Consider the following 13873-nt stretch of genomic DNA (forward strand, 5'->3'; position numbering starts at 1 on the left):
CATCAAAGTCCATGTCCTAACCTTATGACATCAAAGTCCATGTCCCCAAGAAGTGGCATGTCTGGTCACCTTAATGAGTAACGATGCACTGTGTCATATTTTAGGCTGATATTGAGCTGTAATTAATCTATTGTAGAGTTGTCCATTTTTGGCATTATTAAAAATGAAAGGGGGCAGGGTAGCATTTTGTGTAGTTTCAGCCAACTTTGGCCAAATTGTACTACTTATTTGATCTTTCTGTGATTTCAAAGTGCAAACTGAAAATGTTCATGTATAAAGCATCACAGTTTTGTTAAATTTACAATGTGTATCATTAATTATGGTGTGTTTTTTTTTCTATGAATTTTCCATATTTCATGGTCTACATTTAAGCTGGAGCATACTAATGCACCAATAGGACTGTCTCAAATATTTAGGTACAGTATATGTATTAAGTTTTGGAAGCAAATAGCAACTATTCTGTGGAATGGCTCTTAACCATTAGGGACCTGAAATATTTGACTTCTCTTATTTTTCTCTACTACCAATCAGTTTGTTGATCGGCTTTTTTTAAGGAAACAAATCAGCGCACCTTCCCCGTATTATTTCCCTCCTCTCGCCGCTTCACTCCAGTCCAGCGGGGGGCGCTAAAACACATGTTTGTTTGCCGAACACCATCAAACCTCAGAGGAAGAAGATTGGTTTCACCATGCTCTCTGTTGTTTTGTCGTGATGCTGCTTTAATACAAACGTTAGAAATGTTGTTTCTGTAAATAGAGAAATACAGTTTTTGGATCAGGTCAGTAAGTGCCTGTAATATTTAAGTGTTGAATCAAGCAGGAATATCTGGAGGAGTATCATCTGAACTGAGATCTGCTGTGAAGATGGTGTTTGTTAAAGAAGAGAGTGAGGAGAACATGATTGAACCAGAACCCTCGAGAATAAAACACGAGGAACCAGAAACCTCGAGAATAAAACACGAGGAACCAGAAACCTCGAGAATAAAACACGAGGAACAAGGAGGTTGGTGTTTATTCTTCATTCATCTTTAATGTCTGTTTGTGGTACATCCACAGATCCTTTATGTAAAAATAAGACCTTAACTTTCAAAGTTCTAATGGAAATGTGACTGGAAACTGTGGATGTTTAATTATTACTTTAATTAGCCTTTATTTTTGCGTTTTGTAATCGTGAAACTGCGTTGAACTCGGACCGTGTGAGACTGAATGTGTTTTTATTCAGTAGAATCCAGTGTTTTAGTAAAGTCGCTATAGGACTGTGGTTATATGTCAACCATCGTGAATGTCTCAGTGGAGCATTATTTGCTTGTTCAGTACATTTCACTGTAAATCAGTAACAGTTTTGCAGCAGGCTTTGCAAAAATGCAAACAGGCTTTTTCTGTAAGATATATTTGACCCTGGAGCACAAAAGCAGTCATAAGTAGCACAGGTATATTTGTAGAAATGGCCAAAAAATACATTGAATGGGTCAAAATTATCAGTTTTTCTTTTATGCCAAAAATCGTTAGAGTATTAAGTAAAGGTCATGTTCCATGAAGATATTTTGTAATTGTCCTATATCAAAACTTCATTTTTGATTAGTAATAAGCAGTGCTAAAAACTTAATTTGAACTACTTTAAAGGCGATTTTCTCAATATTTTTAAATTATAATTTTTTTCCACCCTCAGATTCCAGATATATTCCAAATAGCTGTATCTTGGCCAAATATTGTCCTATCCTAACAAACCATTAAGATTTCAGATTATGCATACATCTCAATTTACAAAAATTTACCCTTATGACTGGTTTTGTGCTCCAGGGTTACATATACCTGACAGCATTGTCACAACATGGAAGTAAACTTGTTTATTCTAATGTCTGATGTGTAATCAGTGATTTCTGATGTGTAATTGTTCAAATTCAGTCAGATTTTATTTGTCTCAAAATTGTTCAGTGTGTGTGTGTGTGTGTGCGTAAATCAAGCCAGTGACCAAACTAACCATTCTTTCTCCTAATAGCATGAATATAATCGATGGAGTTTCCCTCTTTTCCTGTGTCCTTCGGTTTAAATAGCTTGTAAAAGCACCTTGTGCATTTTACTTACACTTTTAAATTAGCGGCAATTCGGCATCAATTGCTTGAATTCGATTCAAGCATCAACAATAGTGAGGTGAGACAGACTAGACGATGGAGGAAGTGTTTCAAAACAAAACGTAAAAGCACCTGTTTTAAAATTTTGTATTTTGAAAAGCCTGTTGACTTATGCTATTTATTGTGATAAAAAAAAAAAAAAAGCAACAACAAAATACAATGTAGAACATAGAACTTTTATTAACAAAATGAATAAAAATACACCATGCAATATGCCTAATAACATATGACTTACACAAAGTTTAAATAACTGAAAATCAGGAGCCTAAAGACTGTGGAACAAATAATTATTATGAAAGGTAGAAAGTTTAGCAAAACAAATAAGAACGTTTGGAGGCACGGACGGCATACAACATTGATGAAAAAAAAAAAATTACAGAGTTTAAATAAAATCAAAATCTGCAAACACTGTGGAAGTTAATAAATTAAATGAATATTTACAACCTGAGCTCTGGAAATGTTGGGACTTTTTTTAAATTTGAATAAAATGAAAACTAAAAGACTTCAAAACACATGAGCCAATATTTTATTCACAGTAGAACATAGATAACATAACAAATGTTTAAACTGATAAATTTAGCAATTATGCACAAAATGAGCTCATTTCAAATTTGATGCCTGCTACAGATAAAGTTGGGACGGGGGCATGTTTGCATGGGAGCCGTAGTTCACTGACAAGCTACGCAATTTGCGTTCATTGTCGAAGGCGATATATCTGCAATAATGAAAGCGATATTGCGTAGCTTGTCAGTGAACTACGGCTCCGTGTATTAAATGCCGCTCCATTTGAAAACAGGTGATGGAGATTTAGCGCTAATCAAGGAACCGGCTTTACTGACGAGATGCACATGCAACCAGATGCGATATATCGCCCATCCCTAGTGAAAGATCTGGACTGTAGGCAGGTCAGTTCAGCACCCGGACTCTTCTACTACATGCAGTTGTAATAGCTGCAGTATGTGGTTTTGCATTGCCCTGCTGAAATGCACGTCGCCTGGAATCAGAATCAGAAAGAGCTTTATTGCCAAGTGTGTTTGCACACACAAGGAATTTGTCTTGGTGTTATGAGCTTCCAGTACAGAAAGTACAAACATAGTGCAGACAACATATAATTAAGGTGATAAAGAACACTAATGAAGAGAATATACAATAATTAAGAATAACAATAGTAATAAAAACAAAAATATACAGAAAAGAGACATGACCATAGACAGAACTGTGAATGTGCATGTGTCCTATGTACAGATGAAGGTTTGATGAGTTATTTACAGATGTACAGTACCGGGGTGTGTTATGTGTTGTTCAGGTAGGATACGGCCTGGGGGAAAAAACTGTTCTTGTGTCTGGCTGTTCTGGTGCTCAGTGATCTGTAGCGCCGGCCAGAGGGCAACAGTACAAAGAGAGAGTGAGCTGGGTGTGAGGGGTCCAGAGTGACTTTCTTAGCCCTTTTCCTCACTCTGGAGGTGTAAAGTTCTTGGAGGCTGGGCAGAGGGGCACCGATAATTCTCTCAGCAGTCCTAACTGTCCGTTGTAGTCTTCTGATGTCTGTTTTGGTAGCTGAACCAAACCAAACAGTTATAGAAGAACATAGGACAGACTCGATGATTGCAGAGTAGAACTGTTTCAGCAGCTCCTGAGGCAGGTTGAACTTCCTTAGCTGGCGGAGGAAATACAGCCTCTGCTTGGCCTTTTTCGCAATAGTCAATGTGATTGTCCCACTTCAGGTCCTGGGAGATGGTGGTGCCCAGGAATCTGAATGACTCTACTGAAGTCACAGTGCTGTTCATGATGGTGAGTGGGGGGAGAGCAGGGGGGTTTCTCCTGAAGTCCACTATCATCTCCACAGTTTTGAGCGTGTTCAGCTCCAGGTTGTTAAGACTGCACCAGACAGCCAGCTCCTTAACCTCCTGTCTGTAAGCAGACTCGTCACCGTCCTTGATGAGGCCTATGACTGTAGTGTCGTCCGCAAACTTCAGAAGCTTGACAGAGGGGTCCTTTGATGTGCAGTCATTCGTGTAGAGGGAGAAGAGCAGTGGGGAGAGAACACAACCCTGAGGGGTGCCAGTGCTGATGGTGAGAGTCCTGGATGCGAGTTTGCCCAGCCTCACTAGCTGCTGCCTGTCTGTCAGGAAGCTGGTGATCCACTGACAGATGGAGGAGGGTACAGAGAGCTGTCTCAGTTTGTCTGAGAGAAGGTCAGGTATGATGGTATTGAAGGCCGAGCTGAAGTCCACAAATAAGATCCTTGCATAATTCCCAGGTTTGTCGAGGTGTTGCAGGATGTAATGCAGTCCCATATTGACAGCGTCATCCACAGACCTGTTTGCTCTATAGGCAAACTGAAGAGGATCCAGCAAGGGTCTAGTGATGTCCTTCAGGTAGGCCAGGACCAGTCTCTCAAGTGACTTCATGACCACAGACGTGAGTGCGACAGGTCTGTAGTCATTAAGTCCAGTGATTTTGGGCTTTTTGGGGACGGGAATGATGGTGGAGCGTTTGAAGCAGCAGGGAACTTCACACAGCTCCAGAGATCTGTTGAAGATTTGTGTAAAGATGGGGGCCAATTGGTCAGCACAGACTTTTAGACAGGCAGGTGAAATACCGTCTGGTCCTGAGGCTTTCCTAGATTTCTGTTTTCTGAAGACCCGGTTCACATCCTCTAAACGCAGGTAGAATGGTGGGGGAGGGAGTAAGGGGGGTTGCAGGGGGGGGGAGGGTGAATGTGTGAAGTGCAGATCAGAGCGGGTGCTGGGTGTCAGTCTGGCCTTTTCAAATCTGCAGTAAAACACATTGAGATCGTCAGCCAGTTGTTGGTTCTCCACAGACTGTGGGGGTGGTGTCTTGTACATGGTGATGTTCCTCAGACCAGTCCATACCGACGCCGGATCTTTGGCTGAAAGTTCTTTTTTCAACTTCTCAGAGTAGTTCTTTTTAGCCACTCTGATCTCCTTTGTTAGTCTGTTCCTGGCCTGGTTATACAAGATTTTATCCCCACTTCTGTAAGCGTCCTCTTTGGCCTGACGAAGCTGTTTGAGTTTCCCAGTAAACCACGGTTTATCATTATTGAATGATAAGAATGTCCTGGTGTGGATGCATATATCCTCACAGAAACTGATATATGATGTTACAGTCTCTGTGAGTTCATCCAGATCGGTGGCAGCGGCTTCAAAAACACTCCAATCAGTGAGGTCAAAACAAGCTTTTAAATCTTGCTCTGCTTCATTAGTCCATCTCTTAACAGTTCTTAATACAGGCTTAGAAGATTTGAGTTTTTACCTATAGGTCGGTATGAGATGAACCAAACAGTGATCAGAGAGCCCCAGAGCTGCCCGTGGGACAGAGTAATATGCATCTTTAATTATTGTGTAACAATAATCCAATATATTACTGTCTCTGGTGGGACATGTAACGCGCTGTCTGTATTTTGGCAGTTCGCGGGAGAGATTTGCTTTATTAAAATCTCCAAGAATGATTAAAAAAGAGTCCGGATACCTTTGCTCTGTTTCAGATATTTGTTCGGCCAGCTGTTGCATCGCGGTGCTCACGCACGCGTCCGGAGGCACGTACACATTCACGAGAATGAAGGAGGAAAACTCTCGGGGTGAATAGAACGGCTTACAGTTTATGAAGAAGGCCTCCAAATTAGGAGAACACATCTTCTTCAGAGTTGTTACATCTGAACACCAACCTTCATTTATGTAGAAACATAGTCCACCACCTCTCGTTTTCCCCGTTAGCTCCGTGATGCGGCATATCCCGGCAAATGAAGCATGTTATCCGGGATGTTTTCACTCAGCCAGGTTTCAGTGAAGCACAATGCAGCAGAGTTTGAAAAGTCCTTATTTGTGTGGGTGAGGAGAAGTAGTTCATCCATTTTGTTAGGAAGGGATCGGAGATTCGCTAGATGAATGCTTGGGAGCGCAGTTCGGAGAGGAGCATATGTTCTTCTAAAACCTTTATATATCTTTCAGCATTCATAGTGCCTTCCAAAACATGCAAGCTGCCCATACTGTATGCATTTATGCACCCCCATACCATCAGAGATGTTGCTTTTGAACTGACCGCTGATGACACGCTGGAAGGTCTCCCTCCTCTTTAGCCCAGAGGACACGGCGTCCATGATTTCCAAAAGGAATGTCAAATTTGGGCATCCGTCAAAGGTCTTCGGCCTTGTCCCTTACACACAGAGATTTCTCCAGTTTCTCTGAATCTTTTGATGATGTGATGCACTGCAGATGGTGATGCACTGCAGATGATGAGATCTGCAAAGCCTTTGCAATTTGACGTTGAGAAACGTTGTTTTGAGGAAAGTATTCCACAATCTTTTTACAGACTCTTTCACAGATTGGAGAGCCTCTGCCCATCTTTACTTCTGAGAAACTCTGCCTCTCTAAGATATCCCTTTTATAGCTAATCATCATATATCTAATCAACTTAGTTAGTTGCTAGATGTTCTCCCAGCTGAATCTATTCAAAATGTCTTGCTTTTTCAACACTGTTTCCCCCGTGCCAACTTTTTTGAGACCTGCAGCAGGCATCAAATTTGAAATGAGCTCATTTAGTTTATAAAAGTGTAAAGTTTCTCAGTTTAAACATTTATGTTATCTGTTCTATTGTGAATAAAATATTGGCTCATGTGATTTTGAAAGTCTTTTAGTTTATTTCATTCAAAAAAAAAAAAAAAAATGCCCCAACATATCTTCGGTTTGTAAAAAAAAAAAACCTTTCCAATATCACAATAAATGAATTGTCAACAGGCTTTTCAAAATCCAAAATATTTTAAAATGGGTGCTTTTACATTTCATTTTGAAACTCGCCATCTTCTTGTCTGTCTCACCTCATGTGATAAATGAAATCTGATCTGTGATGCATGAATGTCGTTCATTTGGTGTGCTGCATTGAGCAGCCACATTCAGTTTTAAGTGTAGTATCTGTTCTCTCACTGAAATAAATGATTTTTATTACTATAAAAAAATCAAAACAAAGGTGGGAGAACAGTGGTGGGCAAGTGACGTAACCGGTGTTGCGGCTTAACACCGGTATCACGCCAACACCGTCTATAGCAGCAAGCCTACACAAATATGTAATCCTTTCATTTTTCAAATGTACCAATTGATTTTCATCTTTATATTGATTCAATTTTAGGCCTGATGATAATTAAAAAAGAAAGTCAAGATCTGAATGAAGTGGAGGAGAAACATCATTGTCAGAAAGATCATGATGCCAATGGAGAAAAATCAGCGAGTTGCAGCATTCAAATAACAGACGCCAAAAGGCCTTTCAGCTGCTCAGAGTGTGGAAAGACTTTCAAACAGAAAGGAAGCCTTACGAAACACATGAGAGTCCATACTGGGGAAAAGCCTTTCAGCTGCTCTCAATGCGGAAACACTTTCACATGTAACAAAAGCCTTAAGGATCACATGTTAATTCATGCTGGAATAAAGCCTTTCACCTGCTCTCAGTGTGGAAAGAGTTTTACCCAGAAAGTACACCTTAAGGATCACATGTTAATTCATGCTGGATTAAAGCCTTTTCCCTGCTCTCAGTGTGGAAAGAGTTTTACACAGAAAGTACACCTTAAGAATCATTTGCTAACTCACTCTTCAGAAAAGCCTTTCAGCTGCTCTCAGTGTGGAAACACTTTCACACGTAAAGCAAGCCTCGAGAAGCACATGTTAATTCATGCTGGAATAAAGCCTTTTACCTGCTCTCAGTGTGGAAAGAGTTTCACACAGAAAGGAAACCTTGAGAATCATTTTGTAACTCACTTTTCAGAAAAGCCTTTCATCTGCTCTCAGTGTGGGAAGAGTTTCACAAGTAAAGGAAACCTTAAGATTCACATGTCAACTCATGCTGGACTAAAGCCGTTTCCCTGCTCACAGTGTGGAAAGAGTTTCACATGTAAAGGAAGCCTGAGGCATCACATGGTAATTCATACTGGGAAAAAGCCTTTCAGCTGCTCTCAGTGTGGAAAGAGTTTCACAAGTAAAGGATACCTTAAGATTCACATGTCAACTCATGCTGGAATAAAGCCGTTTACCTGCTCACAGTGTGGAAAGAGTTTCATATGTAAAGGAATCCTGAGGAAGCACATGTTAATTCATACTGGGAAAAAGCCTTTCAGCTGCTCTCAGTGTGGAAAGAGTTTTACACAGAAAGGAGACCTTAATTGTCATTTGGTGACTCACACTTCAGAAAAGCCTTTCAGCTGCTCTCAGTGTGGAAAAAGTTTTAAATATAAATCAAACCTTAAGAGCCACATGTTAATTCATACTGGGATAAAGCCGTTCACCTGCTCTCAGTGTGGAAAGAGTTTCACAAGTAAAGGATACCATAAGATTCACATGTCAATTCATGCTGGAATAAAGCCTTTCATCTGCTCAAAGTGTGGAAGCAGTTTCATATGTAAAGGAAGCCTGAGGAAGCACATGTCAATTCATACTGGGAAAAAGCCTTTCAGCTGCTCTCAGTGTGGAAAGTCTTTTACACAGAAAGGAGACCTTAATTATCATTTGTTAACTCACTCCTCAGAAAAGCCTTTCAGCTGCTCTCAGTGTGGAAAGAGTTTTAAACATAAATCAAACCTTAAGAGGCACATGTTAATTCATACTGGGAAAAAGCCGTTCACCTGCTCTCAGTGTGGAAAGACATTTACACAGAAAGGAGACCTTAATGATCATTTGCTAACTCACACTTCATAAAGCCTTTCACCTGCTCTCAATGTGGAAAGTCTTTTGTGTGTAAAGGATACCTTAGACTCAACATGTAAAAGGGGTCATCGGATGCCCATTTTCCACAAAGATGATATGATTCTTTAGGGTCTTAATAAAAAGTTTATAACATGCTTTGGCTAAAATGTCTCAATTGTAGTGTAAAACAACACAATTTTTCGTGTCACAGCTGATTCGGTGGATGTTCCTTTAAATGCTAATGAGCTGTGTTCACCCTGCCTCTCGGTTTAGTGGGGCTACAAGCCACTCTCGTGAGACTTTAGCCGCAGAACTTGCTAACTAACACATTATTATGAAAGGCGATTTGCAAAGATTCATTAAAAAAACCTTATATACTTCTTCTGTCGGTGAAGCTGAATCACAAATGATTTGTGTGAACATAGATGGATTTAGGTAGATTGGGGGCACATTCCCTTCAAAACCAAAATCAAGCCACTGCATCTTCAGCAGCTCAGATGTCAAGCGTAAATGACAACTGCTGTGTTAATATTTACATTCAGTTCAATTCAATTTATTTGTAGAGTGCTTTTCACGATACCAATCGTTGCAAAGCAGCTTTACAGAAAATAAGTTTCTATATTACATTTAGGCATAGGTTATTATCGTGGTGACTGGCAGAAATATACAATAAGAATCATGCAGTTCGTTACATCCAATAACAACTACTCAATCGCTTAGGAGACATTCTTGTCAACTCCTGATCTGCACTGTAAAAAAAAAAAAAAGTTGAGCCAACTTACAATTTTAAGGCAACCAGCTTCAGCAGATTTTAAGTTCTCTCAACTTATTTTTGTAGGAGATTCTCAACTTTTTGTTGTATAAACCTAAAACAACAAGTTGAGAACTAAAAAATCTGCTGAAGCTGGTTGCCTTAAAATTTTTAATTGGCTCAACTTTTATTTTTATTTACAGTGTGGTGGAAACAATGGTAGACTGATGACAGCTCACTCAGGGCGGGTCTGATGTAAAACGCTAGTGTCAATCAACAATCATGGGAGTGGCCTGGGTCTTTGTGATGTCACACAGCCAAGAATTTGTAAACTGCTTGATCTGAGAAAGGGGTTATGATTTATGGGGATAAAAAAAAAAAAAAAAGCACTGGGTGGATTCCTATCATTATACGGTGGTGGTGCCAGGACACATTTCAGTTCAAGCAACATGTAAAAGTGAATTTTGCATCTGATGACCTTATTATTCATTATATCAACAATGTAGCGTATCAGAGCAAATCAGACAATTTAAGTTTCAAACAGAACATTGTTGAAACGCAAAGAGCTGAATTCCACAAAGAAGCCCAAGTTAACAAGGATGATCATAAATCAGATCCCAGTCTTTACATGATTAAATGCATCAGATCAACCAACATATACAATATATGCTAAAAGGACTTATGAACAAATATCATTCCATTGCATAACTTCAGTTCATGTATGTAACCCACACATTTGACTTATGTTCTAATCACTGATTGTGTATGTCATTTTTAATAACTATTAAATAGTTCATAGGTTTATATTCATGTTTGGTATGTTTCTTTGAGAATTCTGTCCCAAGATGGTGATATCAGTATATTCTTTGTAAAACGTATCTCATTCTTCTTATAAAAATCATGTCTAAATTATACTTTGCAAGAGTGAGGAAAGTCGGACTATGTGACTAATAAGATAACACATTGATTTGTGTATTGGGAGGTGAAACAGCAACCCCCAAATTGGTCAAGACACCATTTGAGATGTGTCCAACAGATGAGTTTACAAACTCAGGACACCAACAAATTTTGCCTTTTTGACACTGCTTTTTGCATTCTTCTAGCACTCCACTTCCAGTGTGCTTTGGCCTGCACACTACTAAACCACCCTGAGAAGAAAATCCATCCAGATCTTTCTTTCTTCTAATTAAAATTCAGTTTCTTTTCTTTTCCCATTGAGAGTTTAATGTCCAATGTTATGTTTTGTCAGACGTTGTCTGCACCAACCTTAAAACTTCAACCAGCGTGCATGACTCCACACCATCCTTCAGCCAATGCCCAAGACGTCACTTCGATGTAACTTCCAGCTAGCCAATCAACAACCTGGTGAAAACCCTTTTTGCAAAGACGCCACGCAATGATGTCCAAGTTTCTTCATTGTATTAATATATATATATATATATATATATATATATATATATATATACAAACAACCTTGAGTGTGAAACAAACAAGACTGTATTAAGTACATTAAACACTTAATCTATTCTAAGACATGCTAACACACAGGGAAACTTCACAATCCTTTGTCTTCTAACAAGGTATTTGCATATAAAATTGGATTGGGTGTTTAAGAGAAGAACCGTTGAGATTCGTATAATACTAATGTGTCACAGAGTTAGCAAAGTGTGATGTGAAAAAACAAATAGACAACGGAAACTGGTGTAATGAAGCAATAGAAGAGTTGAGCTGGGAAACATGATTTAGTCGTGACAAAAAAGGTTGCAGTCTGGAGCTGAAAAAGTGGGATGGGATTGTCTGCAGGGTCCATAATGGCCAATTGCCCACATGGATATCATGTGAGATTGTACTTGCAAACAGATGGGGCCCCAACTGGGCAACATGCGCAAGACCCATCTTGGTCCCAGCTTTATTTTATTTTTTTTATGTGTGTGCTACAAGTTTACTACATGGGCTGATATATGGGTTGCAAGTGCACATGTTGGCCCTGTGCAACTTACCCATGTGGGTTTTATGCAGGATTTACCTGGGTTTTCGGTGGGGCTCAACTAGAGATCATATGTAAAACCCATCTGGGAGCCATCTAAATATGAGTTGTGAGTGGGTTTGTCCACGGTTTCCATATTGGCCCCAATGAATGAATGGTCAGAATGAATGATTAAATGACTCATTAATAGATGCTTAACTTGTTTCATTACTGGATGAATCTAGGTTTTTAATCTCTTAAATTAATGATTCAATGACTTAACGGTCACTTGTCGGCAACTACATCACTGATATAATCTTTATCAGAAGTGTCAACTTTGTTTCAAATGATTTGATCGCTACTGTAGACATCAGTTTTTATATCCAAACTAAAGTTTTATCCCAGTACTTCTGTGATCATTTGAATAATTCTAACACAGAAAAAAAGGATGTGTTGTTAAAAGAAAAGTGACACTGTTTCATACCTACACATGACAACTGCCTTCTCTGTCTTTGTGTATTGTGTACTGAAAAAGCTCCAAGTAAACAAATCAATCGAAATAAAAATGCTCAATCCGATTACAATTTCAATCACTTTAGAAAGGTGGGATAAACCTTTTCTAATCCTTTAAATAGAATATGTAAACGCTTGATCAAATTGAAAACTGAACTAGAAAAGTTTTTGTGCATGTGTAATGAAATAGAAATGATGTATGATGCACAAAATGAGCTGATGTTGTCTTAATATTATATTAAAGAATGTAATAAATGAATATTGACTGTGAAGTGGTGCAGGACAACGTTGTCCCACAAGTGACTGTTTCGGACTCTGATCTGCAGACACCTTGTTTTAAGCACGGTAAGGAGTATTTTTTATCGCTTGGTTAGTATGAGCATCACAGGACAAAGCTTTGTGTGCTCGTCATCTCCTAATTAGGATTCGAAAAAGATAGATGTTAAGTTTGCTTTATAAAAAATAATGGATGTTTACACCACGCAGCACAGTGTGACAAAATAGAATAGAGCCCATTATAATCAGTGACTCTGTCTACACTGGATACGGCGCGACGTGATAAATCCCAGACCGCAAACTGATGCTTCGTTCTATTTATGACATACTGACACAAAGTTAAATGATTTTCAACGGTTGCGTCTAGTGTAGACAGACTTTAGCTGTTGTGCCGCGGTGCGATATGACAACTGTCGCATCTGGTGTAGACGCGGTGTTAGTATGCAACAACAACAAACATTGTCATTTAGGAATAAGAGTAAGTTGGATCGAAATTACGATCTTTTAACGATTAATCGGGCAGCTGTAATTTCTGATAATATATGTGTCTCCACAAATAATATGTGTCTGATAATATATGTGTCTCCACAAATATTGTTTCTCTACAAATTACAATTGTATGCTGTAATTCAGAATCAAAATTATACATTGCATTAAAGGGATAGTTCACTCAAAAATGAAAATTCTGTCATCATTTACTCATCCTTATGTTGTTCCAAACGTTGTAGACAGTTGATGGGCCCCATTGATTTCCACAGTAATGTTTTTCCTACTACTGTATGGAGGTCAATGGCTACTGTGAACTGTTTGGTTATCACCATTCTTCAAAATATATTTTTGTCTTCAACAGAAGAAAGAAATTCATACAGGTTTGGAAAAACATAAGTGTGATGAAGAGTAAATAATGGAAGAACTTTCATTTTGGGGTGAACTGTCCCTTTAAGTAAATTATGTAAAATTCTGGTATGGATTCACTAGATCAGTGAATCCATACCAGAAGTGACAGTGCAATTTAGCAGATAAAGGACAATCCTCCTCCACGTGACCAGTAATCAAACTGCGTTCACAGGGGCTCGCGATCAGGTCAAGTTATTACTATTTTTAAACGAAGTATTCCTTTTAAAAACCACTAGACAAAACGTTAATTTATTCACCATTAATGTACACAAAACTGATTATTGATTATTATTAGTATTTAAAAAAAGGTTATTTAAACCATGTTTTAATTATATTACATTGTGGATTAGGAGGTTAGGAGATGTGTTCTAATACTTTTGAAAATGTACCTTATTCTTTAGAAAATTTAAGTTAAGTTGATCCAACTGTTCACTATTTACAGTGTATCTATCACAGACTGTATAAAATTGTGTCATTTATAACACAATGCACACCATATTAAATCTACTTTTACACTGATAATAGACTATATATCTTGACATTATTTATGATCTGCATAGTATCTTACTACAGTACATCTTGTAAGTGGTTAGGTGTGGAGTGTTATTTGAGTGTTCCCTGTTAGGCTAATATTAATTTTGATTTGAGCT

General features: G+C 38.6%; 1 protein-coding gene across 1 annotated transcript; it reads left to right on the forward strand.

The window, feature by feature from the left end:
• Positions 1-645: 645 nt before the first annotated feature.
• Positions 646-10374, forward strand: LOC306852598 (uncharacterized protein). The gene is made up of 2 exons (XM_079389572.1): positions 646-1002; positions 7277-10374. Exons 1-2 carry the CDS (start codon positions 864-866, stop codon positions 8830-8832), a joined length of 1695 nt encoding a protein of 564 aa, XP_079245698.1. The 5' UTR covers positions 646-863; the 3' UTR covers positions 8833-10374.
• Positions 10375-13873: the final 3499 nt, after the last annotated feature.

This window comes from Barbus barbus (assembly GCF_936440315.1).
Source record: "Barbus barbus genome assembly, chromosome: 3".
Classification (NCBI taxonomy): Eukaryota; Metazoa; Chordata; class Actinopteri; order Cypriniformes; family Cyprinidae; genus Barbus; species Barbus barbus.

Excerpts from the sequence above, each read along its gene's own strand:
- LOC306852598 (XM_079389572.1), top strand. The coding sequence starts at position 864 with ATGGTGTTTGTTAAAGAAGAGAGTGAGGAGAACATGATTGAACCAGAA. Across the intron at positions 1,003-7,276 it reads AAAACACGAGGAACAAGGAG|GCCTGATGATAATTAAAAAA; the intron begins GTTGGTGTTTAT and ends ATTCAATTTTAG.